This window comes from Nyctereutes procyonoides, unplaced genomic scaffold (genome assembly GCF_905146905.1).
Source record: "Nyctereutes procyonoides isolate TBG_1078 unplaced genomic scaffold, NYPRO_anot_genome, whole genome shotgun sequence".
In the NCBI taxonomy this organism is placed as follows: Eukaryota; Metazoa; Chordata; class Mammalia; order Carnivora; family Canidae; genus Nyctereutes; species Nyctereutes procyonoides.
The window spans coordinates 67851511-67867487 of record NW_026575135.1 but is presented as its reverse complement, the minus strand read 5'-3'; the positions used below and the strand labels follow the sequence as shown (position 1 = coordinate 67867487).

General features: G+C 36.1%; 1 protein-coding gene across 4 annotated transcripts in view; it reads left to right on the top strand.

Annotated features, from left to right (window-relative positions):
• AP3S1 (adaptor related protein complex 3 subunit sigma 1) overlaps window positions 1-15977 on the top strand; it is a 66733-nt gene that overhangs the window by 30729 nt on the left and 20027 nt on the right. For 2 of the 4 annotated variants that reach the window (XM_055301464.1, XM_055301466.1), the window contains exon 4: window positions 14061-14132. The exons of the other annotated variants lie outside the window; for them this stretch is intronic. In XM_055301464.1, coding sequence (XP_055157439.1) covers window positions 14061-14132 — 72 coding nt within the window. The remainder of the gene's footprint in view (window positions 1-14060; window positions 14133-15977) is intronic. 4 annotated transcript variants of the gene reach the window in all.

Sequence of the window (15977 nt, the reverse complement as noted above, 5' to 3'; positions counted from 1 at the left end):
AATCCTATTCCCCTGGTCCATCACCCTCCCAGACTCCAAAACAACTGATACGTTCTCCATTCTCAAACCTTTGACACTTCTAGTGTCTTGCTTCCTCCTTCACTGAGAGAATTGAAGCCATCAGAAGAGAACTTCACCCACTTATGTACTCTCTTATGGCTATAGCATTTCTCCCTTATTCTTCTGTATCCTTTTCCCCTTCGCTTCCTGCTCATTCCTACTAGCTGTCATATGTTCTGCCATCTTAAGAGAAGTTCTGTCTTGACTTCCCTCTCAAGCCACTGCCTCATTTCTTTCCCTCCTTTTATGTCAAAATACCTTTAAAAAGTTTTCTGTACACACTCTCAAATTTTTCTTGTCCCATTTGCTGTTAAATAAATTCCATTCAGGTTTTCAGCTCTGTTGCTGAATCCAGAGGTTCTCATCAGTCCTGCTTTATTTAAGATCCTTTATTTACATTTACATTTTGAAATACTTTTCCCCTGGGCTTCTAGGACAGCGTACTGGTTTTCGTGGACCTCTTCAGTTGCTTCATTTCAGTTTCTTAGTCTTTCTTCCTCTTCTTCAGCCCAGACTATAGGAGATACAGGATCTGACCACATGCTGCTCTCTGCACTGCTCTGACCACACTGGTCCAAGCCACCATCAGCTCTCATCTGGACTATTAGAACAGTTTCCTGACTGTTCTCTGTGCTTCTACTATCTTTTCCCTTTCATCTTTTCTTAGTAAAACATCCAGTGATACTGTTGAAATAGATACTATCTCACATTCTGAATTCTTCAGTGGCTTTGCTTCTCACTCAGAGTAAAAGCCAAATTCCTTACAAATGACCCATGAGGCCCCACAAGCTCTCACTCCCCCTCCTACTACCCTACCACTTATCTTGCTCCATCTACTCCTTGCCCTTTTGCTCCAGACCAGTGGCCTGCTTGCTGTTTCTGAAATACAGCAGGCATGCTTCTACCTCAGAGCCTTTATATTTGCTGATCTTTGTGCCTAGATTGTTCTTCTATTTGGTATTCCCATTATTTCCTAGCTCCATCATTCTTTCAGGTCTTGACCCAGATGTCAGTTTTCAATTGGTTTTCTTTGGTCCTTTCTAAAAATTTTCCCTCTCTTTGACTGACTGCCTTTCTTTTTCTTTTTTTGTAATTTTAAAAAGATTTTATTTATTTATTTGAGAAGGAGAGGGACAGAGGAAGAGGGAGAAGCAGACTCCCCACTGACCCGGGAGGCAGACTTCCTGTTTTAACCCAGGAGTCTGGGATCATGACTTGAACTGAAGGCAGACACTTACCTGGCTGAGCCACCCAGGTGTCCCTCTTTGACATTTTCTAACTCTTTTCTTGCTTTTTAAAATTTCTTTTCCTTAGTATCACCATCTAACACATTATATATTTGACTTAGTTTATCTTATTTGTTGTCATTTACCCTTATAAGAGTATAAGCTCAGTGAGGGCCAGGTTTGGTTTTTCTTATTTTGTTCACTGGTTTATCCCTAGGGCATAGAATAGCACCAGGCACATGGTAGATCCCCAACATACAGTTATTGAATGAATATATTTAGTGCCTAATATTTAGCATTCTGTGTAAAATAACTGACAACAAAACCCAAAGGCCAATTAGAAGCAGGAGAGCTAGACAGAAAAATAAAATATAGTTGGATACATGCTAGTAATATTTTGTTTTTTGTTTTTATTTGAGTACTGGTTATATTGGTGAAAATCATGAAGCTCTGTATACACTTGAGATTTGTATGCTTTCTGTTGTTGATATTTCCATAAAAATTGACAATTAAGCTCTGACAAAATAAATATAAGTGCTACAAATATAACTGCTGTTGGGTTAAGATTATCATGAGGGAACCCTCTGAACTTGTTTTCTTTCCCTTCCTTGACCCTAGGGAGAGCAAAAAACATAGGTGTATGGTGTAGCACATTGTAGCAGATCGGAGAGAGCTGCACATAAAAAGGAAGTTTTTGTACCAAACAAATTCCGTGGTTTTGAATTTAGCACGAAGGGGGCATGCTTTGAGATCTAATTAGTATAATAGAATGAGGAATTAAGACAGAAAACTTAGATAGTAATTCTGAGTACCGAAGCATAGAAACAGTAAAATTGGCTAGATTAAGGCTTTTGGCATCAAATATTGTTAATAATGAAAAGAAAAAAGTGATAAATGGAGCTCTTAATATGCCAGATTATTCTTGATCCATAATTCTTAAACTAGATTTTGAGGAAGAGGTAGGTATCTGAGTTACATGAAACCATTAAGTAATCATAGCAGACATTCTTGCTATGTTTTTCATCATTTAATTGGTGATGAGAAAATGATACCTTTAAGATAAATATATATATATGCATATTTATATATCTGGCATGTATATGTATGTATGAATGTGTGTGCATGTATATATATATATTTATCAGAATATATATGTATATATAGGTGTATATATATATCAGAAACACTGCTAAGTTTTATTGTGTTTTGTTTTCCCAGAGGCTTTTCTAATAAAGAAAAAGAAGCAGACTTTTACTTAAGTATGGATTAGTAACATTTAAGGGTTGATCAGAACCCTATATTGCATCCTTTTACATTTGTTCATTAACACATTTCATGGTTTATCTCATATAGGTAGTAGTTAATTCATTACACCATTATTTCATAGAAGCTTTGTATTTTTTAGAAAATGATTTTTAAATATGAAACTGCTTTCTGTTTCTCTCTGAATTATCCATAGCTGAAGGGGAGTAGTGGGCATACACATTACATTCCAAAACACTTTATTTTTCTTAGCTAGCTACTAATGTTACAAGAGGAAAAGAAGAAAAGTAATCTGTTTAAAATTCAGTCTGTGTTGAAGAGAAAGATTACAGTTAAGAAAGACTAAAACAAATGTGAATTTTTCTAGAGATGAATTGGCAGTATTTTATGCTTGAATCCTGGGATTTAAGCCATCGTCATTGATTATTTTTTTGATGCTGTGGCTGATCTTAATGGTTATCATGCTTAGTTGTTAGACCTCAGAAGAGAATTATGTGGGGGATTGTCAAAGAACAAATATCTTACATTATATCTGAGGTAAATTCTATCATGTGTTTGTGGAATGTGGAAATTAGGTATTGTGTCTTGTAAAATATTTTAGCCGCTGCTGTCCAAATGTTGATGATTAGTCTTGATATTGGGTAAGACACAGAAAAGAGGATTTCAGGAGAATTGTGTCATCTTCCATTACTAATGTAGGCTAGAACTATTTTTATAAGAAGATCCCATTGAGTTATCACATGTTGATCTATCATGTCATAAAAAAAAGTTCTGTAGTTTACCTTACAGGGACTAATTCTACCACTACCACAAACATGTTGGAAGTTCTGTAGTTGCTGTCTTTCCCCTGCGATCACCATAGATGATTAAATACTTCAGAGGGAGTACTGAGCATGCCTGAGTCAGTCACTCAAAAGATAGTGGTTGAGTGAACAAAGATGGAAGGGACTAGCTCATTGTTTCTGCTTTGGTTTCATGAAACAGCTAATAGAGCTTATTTAGAATTGATTTTCTTGCTTTGTCCATCTTCTAGCTTTTAGGAAGGCAAATAGAAAGTAAAAAACTGAAATGGAAAATTATAAAGCAAGAGAGTTTAGATGATAACCTCTTGGTCTTGCATATTCTTGAAAGAATGAATCTAGAAAACTTAAACATCAATATGTAATTAATAAACATGTTTTACCTTTTTTGAATGTTGGAATGATACCATTCAAATGATCATTGGAAGCATGTATTTTTTGCAAAGGTTTTGTGTTTCTAAGGTATGCGTATGTTGTCCCAGATGTGACTTTATATCTTATGTGAAATCTGAGAGAAGGCATCATTAGTAAATTCCATGTGGGATTTGTACCACACTGTCGCCCAAGTGAGTAATCAGCTTGTGTTTTCTTTTGTTTCTTTTTAAAATTCTTTGTAAGTAAGTTTGAAAAGAAGTGATCCTTTTTTGTTTCTGAGATGTACAATGTTGGTGTGATATTGACTGCCATGTAAGCACATTTCAGAATTGATAGATGGCTTTCTTAGTCTTCCTGTTTGCAGCATGTCTTCATTGGAAGTGTTAAAATATTTACAGAGTGAGAATGAGAAGTTCATTAAATATTAACATTGGTTTTTTGAGTTATTTATAAGCAATCATATTGTCCTCAATTAATTTATTATGCTAAGCTGATAATAAAGAGAGGCATAGAGATTCACTGGATAATTCCAAATTCTGTTACAGTTTTCTATAGCACATGTAGCAGTCTTGTTCAGTTGAAGTCAGGAAAAACTGGAAAGCTAATAGCTGAACTTCTCTTGAGGTTTAAAAAGATGTTTGACCATGGTATTGCCATGTGTATATAAACTAGAGCTCCACATATAGCATTTGTTATTACTATAATCCTGAATGATAAACTGGCTGTTAGGAAATTATTTTACTTATTGGCTGCAAATGCTAATTTAGTATAATATTAAGCATGTCATTTAATCTTTATAGACCTTAAATTTTTTCACCTGTAGAAAGTATTCCTTTTTCACTATGATGCCTATAAACCTCATGGAATTGTTAGATCAGTGAATCAAAGTAAGCTAGTCATGATTAAAACCATTCAGTCTCTGCTTTGTATTGGCTGTGTAAATTTGGGCAAGTTTTTTTTACATCTTTGTCACTCATTTTCCTCATCTGCAAAATGGAAATGATAGTAATAATACCAGCTCACAGAGTGGGTGCAAGCTTTAAAAAAGATAGTGTACATGAAACTCAGGGCTGAATGACTGACATGTAGCTGTCAGTGGTTTTTAGCTGACATTATCTTTAAAGCAGTTTTTATAAGGAAGGTGTATAAAGTATATTTCATTAGTATGCAAACTAAGTTGGATAGAGAAGCCTTTTAGCTTCTTCATTTTTATGAGAATTTATTACTTTTCTTATCCTCTGTGTTGTGTAATGGCTTAGGATGAATTTTATATGCTAATAGAGTTATCTGCTAAGAAATTGACCTAATCGGAGGAACTTGTAAGCCAAGAATTCTTAAGAAAGATCCCATGATCTTTCCTTAACTGCATAGGAAATTATGCTAGGTGGGTGCTACTGGATGTAGAATGGTGTGCCAGTGGAGTTTTCACTGCCTTCCACCCTGCATCATTGTTCTCTTTTGTTATAAGAGTAGGTTTGAAAGCCTTGTTAGTACACTGCTTAAAAATTGGGCTATATTGGTTATTTTTAATAATTATCTGGGAAGACCAGTGGACTGGCACTTGGGGACCATGGGAAGCTCCAGCTCCCCCATGGAGGGTGGGTTGGGGGAAATAGACCCCCTGGTCACATGGGAGGGTGAGTTCTGATGCAGTTCCTCTTGCTGGCAAAAGAGGGAGCCCTGACCCACTTGGCTCATTTTCCAGGTGCTTCTGAGTGAATGCTCAGGATTACTTTAGGAAAATTCTACCTGTGACACCACACTGTTACCAGAATATTAAAAATTTCTGTTTCCAATAAGATTCACTTCTTATATATATGTGGGAAACCAAAGAATATTTCTACAATTTGAATCAGACACTGTTAGACTGATTCAGCACTCTTGAAATTCTTTTCCTGTCTTACTTTCTTTGAGAAGTCTATTTTCCAATAACTGCAAATATAATATTCACTTTGCAGGTATTGATATTGCTACTTCATGATAAATCCTTGTATCATATTTGATGATACTGTTCTAATCTACACATTTTTAAAAATCTCACAAGTAGCTTTTGTGCACAAATAATTCAGAAGTTACTCTCGTTTTCAAAATTAATATTTGATTTAGTAGCCTTATGCATTCAAAACCCTGGTTCTTCCTTAGACTTCTAAGTCCAACATACAGATGATACTAAGTCCATTTAATGGAGAGGCCCCAATGTAATTAAATATCCTATAGTGCAAGTAGTCTCTGCCCTGGTCAGTATTGTGTTCATGTGGGTGTTGGAAGTATGGAAAGTTAAAATTTTTGTTTATATTATTCGATATTTTCCAAATTTTCTAAATAACCATTTTAAAAATAAAGTACTATTTTCTGTTGTTGAAGGCATTATGCCTAGTGAATAAGAATTTGGATTCTGCAATGAGACTTTCTCCTATCTCACTGTGTTAGCAGTTAGTTGACTTTTTGCTTTTGATTACCCTTTTGCAGGTGTTGATAATAAAAGTACCTGCCTTATGAGATTATCATGAAGGATTAAATAAAATAATATATTTAAAGCACTCAGAGAAATGGTAGTGCCATAGTAATATATATTCAATAGATTCTAGCATTATCATCATTAACCTTTTCTAAAAAAAATAGAAATAAATTACATAAAAAGAATCATTGATGTGTGAACTCTTTCAGAATCATTTGACATGAGTACAGAAGACAGATTGTTCTCTCATCCAACTCTTAGTTTCTTCATGCTGAAATTGAAGGTTTAATATGTGTAAAGTGCCTGGTACACGGTAAATGCACAATAAATGTCTCTGTTTTTATTAAGATTGTCATCATTGACACGTTAGTGCCCAGGACAGATTTTGTTGGAAATTTGGTCCAGAACCCAATCATATGCTGAGTTGAGCGCTGTTTACACACCTTAAGCACCATACCTTAAAGATTGTGAGTACTACATTCAACAGTACATATTGGAGAGCATACCTATGCTACATTCATCACTGCTCCTCAAAGGCAGTTGATCTGATTTTAAGTTTAGTCTGCCTTCCCTAGCTCTTCTGGTACATCTTTAGTGATATTTTTTGATTCTTGGCTTGAGTTAAATCAGTATCTCTCTAGAACATCTTACTGCTGACTAAAAACAATTTTTTTTAGATCTCCTGGTATATTATTAGTGTTTTTAAATTTATGCTTTCTATTTTGGGGCTTAAGACTTTTTCTTTCTTAAAACATGTCAGTTTAAGGCTTACGTATTTCATTTAACATTATAGATTTCCTCCTAAAATTTAGTAGAAATCCCCAAACTCAGGAAAAAAATGATATTTTTACATAGAAACTCTAAAGGGGTGGGGGGGTGAGTCTGCCATATAAGTGATACTGCTTCAGGATATTTTGTGGCATCTGTTTTACTTGGTTCATATTTTTATTTCTCCATAGGTATATAATACTAGTCAACATATATATTTTTGGCAGAAACATTGTTCTAAGCCCTTTATATTTATTCATTTAATGACTAAAACTACTCTATGGCATAGGTACCATTATTATTATGCCCAAATGAAGAAACTGAGGCTTAGAATGAAATAATTTGCCCTAGATTTCATAGAGGCTAAGCTGAAATTTTAATAGAGACATGCTTACAAAAGCCTATGCTCTTAAGTACCCAGCACTGTTAAATACCAAGCAGCCTCATTATAGATTACTGTTATTGTTATGGCCCAGATGCATAGATCTGTAATTAAAGATAAAGGAAACACAAGAAAGTTTTGTTGTTAGAAGGGTGCTGGGAAGGGAGACTGTCTATATGTGGTTGTGGCTTTTTTTTTTCAGAATATCTCTCTTTATTTCTTTTTGGAAAACTAGATAATCATTGAAATGAAGGAAATCTCAAAATATAATTTTCTTAAGTAGATTTTTTTCCCATTAACCTTTGCGTTTCTGGAGGCCAGAGATTAGTGAGTTACTACTTAGTAGATAACTATTATATTGAAATTGACTTTAAACTTTAGATCTTTCTTTTAAATTTTTATTTATCTTAGAGAGAGTGTGTGCATGCTTGTGAGTAGGGGGGTAGGCAGAGAGAGTGTGACAGGGAGAATCTTAAGCTGACTCTTCGCTGAGCTCAGAGCCCAATGTGGGATTGGATCTCAGGGCATGATCTTGGAGATCATGCCCTGAGTGAAATCAGGAGTTGAACACCTAACCAACTGAGCCACCCAGGTGCCCCTGAACTTTATATCATTTTTAAACTGAAACATAAGAGAATGCTATTTACCATGTCACTTTTAGTACTTTGCTATTTTTATCTTTCTCTTTGTGAAATATGATGTAATAGCAACTTTATTATTTGTTCTCGCTAGAACCCCAAAGGCCCATTAATTTGTTTTTCTTAATTTCTTTACTTCAGTTTATAGATAATTATAGATAATTAGTTTTGCCTTGGCCATGTCCATATACCACATCAGTGTGTGTATCTACCCACAAAGCTCTAGATTTCTGATTAAGAATTTTTGCTAAATCAAAAGAAAACTAATGGAAACTATTTTTTTTAAGATTTTCTATTTTTTGAGGAATCTCTACACCAATTGTGAGGCTTGAACTCACGACTCCGAGATCAAGAGTCGCATCTATGTGACTGAACCAGCCAGACACCCAGTGGAATTGTTTTTTGAAGAGAGTTTTTTATTTTTTTAGACCAAGCTTAGCATTTGAATGTCTTTTTTTTTTAAGATTTTATTTATTCATTCATGAGAGACACACAGAGAGAGAGAGAGAGAGAGAGGCAGAGACACAGGCAGAGGGAGAAGCAGGCTCCCTGCAGGGAGCCTGATGTGGGACTTGATCCTGGGACTCCAGGATCACGCCCCAGGCCGAAGGTGGTGCTAAACCTCTGAGCCACCGGGGCTGCCCGAATGTCTTAATCTTAAGAATTATTTTCCTAAATTAGAAAATGTATGGTGTTTATGATATTTTGCTGCAGGACACTTTTTTTAAAGTATTTACTTTTTTCAAAGGTGGCTTTGTTCTAGTTTATTTTTTTATTTAAAAAAATTTTTTTTTATTTATTTATGATAGTCACACAGAATGAGAGAGGGAGGCAGAGACATAGGCAGAGGGAGAAGCAGGCTTCATGCACTGGGAGCCCGACTTGGGATTCGATCCTGGGTCTCCAGGATTGCGCCCTGGGCCAAAGGCAGGCGCCAAACCGCTGCGCCACCCAGGGATCCCTGTTCTAGTTTAAATATAGGCAACATTTTAATTCCTATATATGTGTGTGTGTGTGTGTGTGTGTGTGTGTGTGTGTGTGTGTGTGTGTGTGTTTGGGTTGAGTTATTTATTTGAGATAGAGAATGTGCACATGCATATTAGTTGGGTGAGGGGTAGAGTTGGGGGAGTATCTTTCAAGCCAACTCTCTGCTGAGCACAGAGTCCTGCAGGGCATGATTCCAAGACCCATGAGATCATGACCTGATCTGAAACCAAGAGTCAGACGCTTAACTGACTGAGCCACCCAGGTGCCCCCCTTTCTGTATTAATGAGCACATCATGAAGGCCTGGCAGCTTCAACAGGTAGTTACTTTGCTTTTATATCAGTGTTTATTAGCAGAATTAGAATTTTCTATTTTATTTTGTAATCCTTGGATGTTTTAAATAGCCAGATGAACAATACTGATTCCATTTTATTAGATGTGTTTTTGGCACTTTATCTAATTTTTTTTTTATTTGAGAGAGAAAGAGAGAGCATGTGAGCACAAACAGGGAGGCGCAGAGAAACTAGCAGACTCCCTGCTGAGCAGGGAGCCCAACACAGGGCTTGATCTCGGACCTCTGAGATCATGATCTGAGCTAAAGGCAGGTGCTTAACCGACTGAACCACCCAGGCACCCATAAATTATTTACCTAAATCTTCTAGATAATCTAGAAAGATAGGTAGTTGTATCACTATTTTATAGTTCTGAGATTTGGAGAAGTGATGCTCAAACTCACATAGGTAGTAAGCAGAGTAGGAATTTGAAGCTAGATCTTTTTGGTTTCCTCACCACAGACCATACTTTCTCTTTAGCAGCCCATATTTTTTTGCCACTCTGTGGTTCACTGGTGGTGCACTTAAAGCTACCAAGAAAATTCTTTATTGCTTTGCTCAGCATTGTCTGTACATTGATTCAGTGGGTTCCACTGATCTTTTTATAAATATACATAAGTGATGGGAAACTATTTAGATAGCATTTTCACCAAGATACTCATCTTCTGATGGTTAACAAAGAATGTGTAGCTATAATATATGGATAATCAAACCAGTGGATTTGAAAAAAGTAAGCATGGAAAAATAAAGGCATACTAGAAACTTTATTCTGATGAGAAAATCTCATAATAATTTAATTTTTTTTTATTTTAAGTGGACTCCATGCCCACGTGGGATTTGAACTCATGACCCTGAAATTAAGAGTTGCATGCTCTACCAACTGAGCCAGCCAAGCGCCCCTAATAATGATTTTAATTTGAAGACCAACTTACCCATACACAAAAATAAGTTCCACTAGTCAGTCCAAACATGAAAAATAAAACAGTAAAGCTTTTGTTTACTTGTGGAAAAATATCTTCCTAGCATTGCTGTAGGCAACGATTTCTTAAATTGGACATTAAAAAAATGATTAATCCTAAAGAAAAATGATATTAATTGGAAAATACTGAAAATTAAAACTTCCAAGAACATTATTAGGAGAATAAAAAGGCAGACAGAATGGGAGAAGATATCTGTAATATGTCTAGATGACAGGACTGTGTCTAGAATATGTGAGGAATTTCTAGACATGGGAAAGAAAAGACCAGTACAAAAATGAGCCGAAGTCTTGAGCAGACATCCTGAAGAAAGCTATCTCAATGGCTGATAAATTTGAAACAATGCTGAGTCTTAGCCATCAGGGAAAATTAAATTGATATTATAATGACATACCACCACACATGCATAAGAATGATTTAAATGAGAAGATTGACAGCATAAAGTGTTAAAAAGGATATATAATTATGGGAATGCCCATATACTGCTGTTTGTGGAGTATAAAGTTTTATAATTGCTTTGAAAATCTATATGGTAGGGGCGCCTGGTGGCTTGGTCAGTTGGGCATTTGACTTTGGTTTTGGCTTGGGTTGTGATCTCATTGTCATGGGATGGAGCCCTGTGCCCGGCTCCCTGATCAGCTGGGAGTCTGCTCTAGGATTCTCTCCCTCTGCTCCTCCCCCAATTTGCTTTCTCTCTAAGGTAAATAAATAGATCTTTAAAAAGAGAGAGAAAATCCATTTTGTGCTATTCATTCAAGCTATGTGCTACTCTGTGACCCTACACTTCTCTGTGCATACATTCATTAGGTATGTGTGCATACACATTCAGTAATAGACATGTATGCAAATATTCTTAGAGTGCTAATTGTAATGGCAGGGTAATGGAAACCACCCAGACTTGTGTCATCAGGAACATGGGTAAATACACTGTGATATATTCATGCAATAGCATTGCTGTAAATGAGAATAAATCAGCTTTTTTATTGTATAATAAATGACACAAAATGTCACAAAAATAATGATGAATAAAAGATGAGACTCACAAAAGGTTACATATTGTATGATCTCATTTAACATAGTTGAAAAATGGGCAGAACATACTTGTAGTGTTAGAAAGCAAGGTAGTGGTTACTTTTGATGGTGATAGTGGCAAATGAAGTATGAGGGGCTTCTCATGCACTGGTAATATTCCAACACTTGATTTGTGTGTTGGTTACACAGATGTCTTTACTTTATGAAATTCATGACATTATACATTGTATGATTAGTGTACTGCTTTGTAGGTATGTATGTACTTAAGTAAACATTTTCTGAAGGGGGCAGAACTTAAGTGGCTTTACTTTTTGTAACTTATTTATAAGTTGGAAATCACACCATGTCCAACTTAAACATGCAGTTTCAAAAGCATTTTCTTCTTTTTCAATGGAAAAGTTTTTATCTTCTTCTCACATTCTTTCTTTCCCTACGAAGTTAATGTTTGTTAAGCATGTTCAATTCTGTATTCCAACAGCATTGTCCCATTCAGTATAAATACTGAATACAAGAATCTGTTATAACAAGAAAGAAAATGAATCTGAATTAGTTTCCAGCAGAATGAATGGAGTCATTCCAGGGTCCATGTCACCAAGGCCTTGAGAAGAAATAGATAAAGTTGGGAGTTTGAGTGGGTATTACGTTCTACCAACCTCAAAATTGAAATAAACTAGACACTCACTTGAGGCTGACCTGTGTATCTCCACAGTTGGTTATCTGAATAACTTGCCTTCCCATGAATGAAGTTCCTGAGTAAAACTATATATTCTTGGTTATTTATAGACCTCTTATTTCTACTGACTTTGGTCTAAGCCAGGAGCCAAAGGACTACAGCAGGTCAAATCCAGCCTGCTACACCTTTTTGTTAAGTTTTATTGGAACAGAGCCATGCTCATTGTTTATCTATAGCTGCTTTTTTGCTGCACTGTATGTCCCACAGAGCTAAAATACTTATTCTCTGCCCTTTGCAGAGAAAGGTTGCCAGCCCATGGTCTAAGACAATATTGATTATAGTCATACAGTTCCTGGCCTACATTGCTTCACTTTGTCTTCCCCATCTACACTGGTGGAAGGAACCTTGGACTGGGGATCTGTGTAAATTAGCCTGTGGTAGGAGCAGTTTAGCAAGAAGCCTGCTCTTCCCATTTTACTCTTGGTCCTATAGGATTACAACCATACATCTCAGTTTGCTAGGAACAGTCCTGCTTTGCATCTTTTGTTCCAGGCTGTTATGAAATTATGATAACATTGCTTACTATTATAATAATCATAAAATTTTAGCTGCTCCCTTTTACTCTTCATGCCCCCAGTTTGTATGATAAATTGTGTGGTCATTCTCTCTGTGAATTACCTTTGTGAAGGGTAGTGGGAATAGCAAAAATAGTGACAACCTATGCAAGGTGGAAATTTTTTTACTTTTTTTTTAAAAGATATTATTTACTTATTCATGAGAGACCCACAGAGGCAGAGACATAGGCAGAGGGAGAAGCAGGCTCCTCGCAGGGAGCCTGATGTGGGATTCGATTCCAGGACCCTGGGATCACGCCCTGAGCCGAAGGCAGACGCTCAACCACTGAGCCACCTAGGCATCTCTTCCAAGGTGGAATTTAAGAGATTAAGTTTTGAAACCTTGTGTCAGGGGTCTTCAGGATGACCTCACTGATTCATTAGGTTTCATAGGGCTCAAAAGTTGCTGTGCTCATGGTTAGGGTTTATTACAGTGATGAGAAACAGTAAGATCATCAAAAGCACATGAGGAAATGTCTAGAGAAAACCAGGTGCAAGCTTCAATGTGTTCCTTCCCACTGGAGTCATGCAAGTTATGTTTAACTCCACCAGAAATGACATGTGGTGAGATGTGCAGTTTTTTACAATCAGGGACACTCACCCTAGTCTGCATGCCCAGGATTTTTGCTGGCGCTCAGTCACATAGGCATGTAGCACCATTGTGACTGACCTTTCTTGCTTGCTTAAGCTCTAGAACCTCAGAGAAAAAGAGATGTTCATTATAAATCACATTGTTAGCATAAACTATTTGCCCAGACTGGTGTATATAGTGCAAGCCCAAGGACTCAGGCATACCAAAACACTCTTACCAGACAGAACTTTGCAAAGGCACGGAGCTCAGTTCCCAGGAGCTCAATTCTCAGGAGGTAGTCCTGGGCTAGTCTGTAAATAGGCCCTTTGCGGGGGGAATGTGTAAGTTTTGAGCATCCCAGGCCTACTGAGTTAACCCTTTCCCACACAAGGTCCTGCAAGCTATTGAAGCCAGAGTCGGAACCAGGTACGTCTGATTCCAAAGTCGTTGCTTTTTCCATAAATCATTTTGAGTCATCTTTCATACTGAATTGCTAATTGAAAATTCTGGCTTCATTAGATGTGGTAGATACTTGGACTGTGCCCATCTACGTAGATAAATATTTCCACTAAGCTTTCCTTTTTCCTCACATGAATATAAGGAGACTGATTTGAATATTTTTCAGTGCTTTTTAAAGTAGTGGTGCTAAGAATTTCTTGTTCTTAGCTTTTTTCAGCAAAGTTTATTTTGTTTTGTATATTAACGTATTGAAATGTAGTTACATGAAGAATAGTCTATAATTACTCCTGTTGCACTTATTACAATGTTTAAAACAGAAATGTGATAATAGAGTTTAGAAAGCGTTATTTCACAATTAAGGATTGTCTCCTTTATAGATGAAGGGTTTGATTGAATTTATACAATTCTCAAGAGCTTTTAACCTTTTTTTCTTTTCTTTTTCTTCAGGTATTTGTGGAAACATTAGACAAGTGTTTTGAAAATGTTTGTGAACTGGATTTAATTTTCCATGTAGACAAGGTACTCTATGTTGTCAAATCTCCTAAATGTTTTATCTGAGGAAATATGTTAATTTATATTTGCCAAAGTAAAACTGGATTTAGTGAATAATACTATTTTATTCTTTTATGTATTTATTAATTTAGTATAACTTATAAATATTTACTGTGAGCCAGGCACTGCATTTGGTGAAGATTCAGACCCTGCCCAGAGGATCCACATCTAGAGGAGGAAACAGTGGCATTAACAAGTACAAGCGTTGTGTTCAGTGTTAGTGGGAACACAGCCAACCCACCTGCTCTGCCTAAGAGGGTGTGAATGGGGGAAATTACATTGAAGTTGGATTTTTTTAAGGATTAGTAGATATTTCACTGACAGAAGTGGAGATGTTGGCTCTAGAGGCAGAGATAAAAATACAGGCTTTGGAGGGGGATTGGTTTTGATTGGGCAGCCTAATTTTAAAGTGCCTTTAGTAGCATGAATTTTTTTAAGAATTAATTAATTAATTTATTTATTTATTTATTTATTTTAGAAAGGGAGACAGAGAGCACATACATGCGAGTGAGCGAGCATGTGCACACAGCTTAGGGAAAGAGAGGGACAAGCAGACTCTGCACCGAGTGAAGAACCCGAGGCAGCGCTCAATCCCACGACCCTGAGATCATGCCCTGAGTTGAAATCAAGAGTCATACACTCAACCAACTGAGTTACCCAGGTGCCCAATGCCATGGATTTTAGACATTGTACCATTTTAATAATCAGGTGCCCAGTGCCATGGCTTTTAGACATTGTAGCATTGAACCATTTTAATATTTTTAATAAAGTGTTTATTGACATTTATTGTTGCTTTGTTGAACATTGGTGGGTTTTGTGTTTGTTTGTTTGTTTTGTTGCCACATCATTTTTTTCTACTTTATGAAGATTGGATTGGTAGGTAGAGGATTAAAGGCAGGGAAATTAATAAGGAGTCTATTGCAGTAGTCCAGAAAGACGTGAACTAAGGCAATACAGTAGGGTTGAAAAAAAGTGCGTTGACAGGACATGGTGGTCTGCTGAAAGCTGGAGGTGAGGGGAGGGAAGGATGACTGAACTTTCTAGCCAGTATTACTGGGTACTAGTGAAAAGGAATTTTTGGAAGAAAAGAATCCACTTTTACCATATACAGATTTTTTTTTCTGTATTAAGTTTAATAGATTGTTTTGAATGATTAAGGCATAAAATAGTCTGAAATAATATGCTGGAAATTTTAGCAGAAAATGTGATTTTTAAAAATCAGCTTTATTGAGGTGTAATTTACACACATTAAAATTCAGCAGTTTTAAGCATATAGTTAAGTCTTGGTAGATGTATAGAGTTATATAACTGCTACTACAGTCAAGCTGCACAAGGAAAGAATGTATTCTATTATTTGTGAACCATCAAAAGACATACTTTTATTATTAGCCAGTCCTCTAGATTATATTTTTCATTTACTAAGTGATTTGATTTTATGTATTAACTCATTTTGGACAGAGAACTTAAGCTTGATATTTTTAAGAACCTATTTTTAGTTTTCTACTGATTTTCTCTAATTACTGTATCTTATGCTTTTTCACACTTACAAACACTTCTGTTATTTTTAGGCATTAGGGTTTGCAGTATTCAAAATTATGTTTTGGTACATGATTAAAATGCTTTAAAAAGGTCTTTTTATAAAAAGACCTTTCAACTATTCAAAGATCATTAGCTTATGTCATCTAGCAGTTTCTTCAGAAAATTGAGGAATCTCTTGTAAACGTTATACTTAAAGTTCTCATATTTTTATTAGAGAATAAAAGATTTCTTTAATAGAGAATTAAGTTTCACTCATCTACAGCTTCCATACAT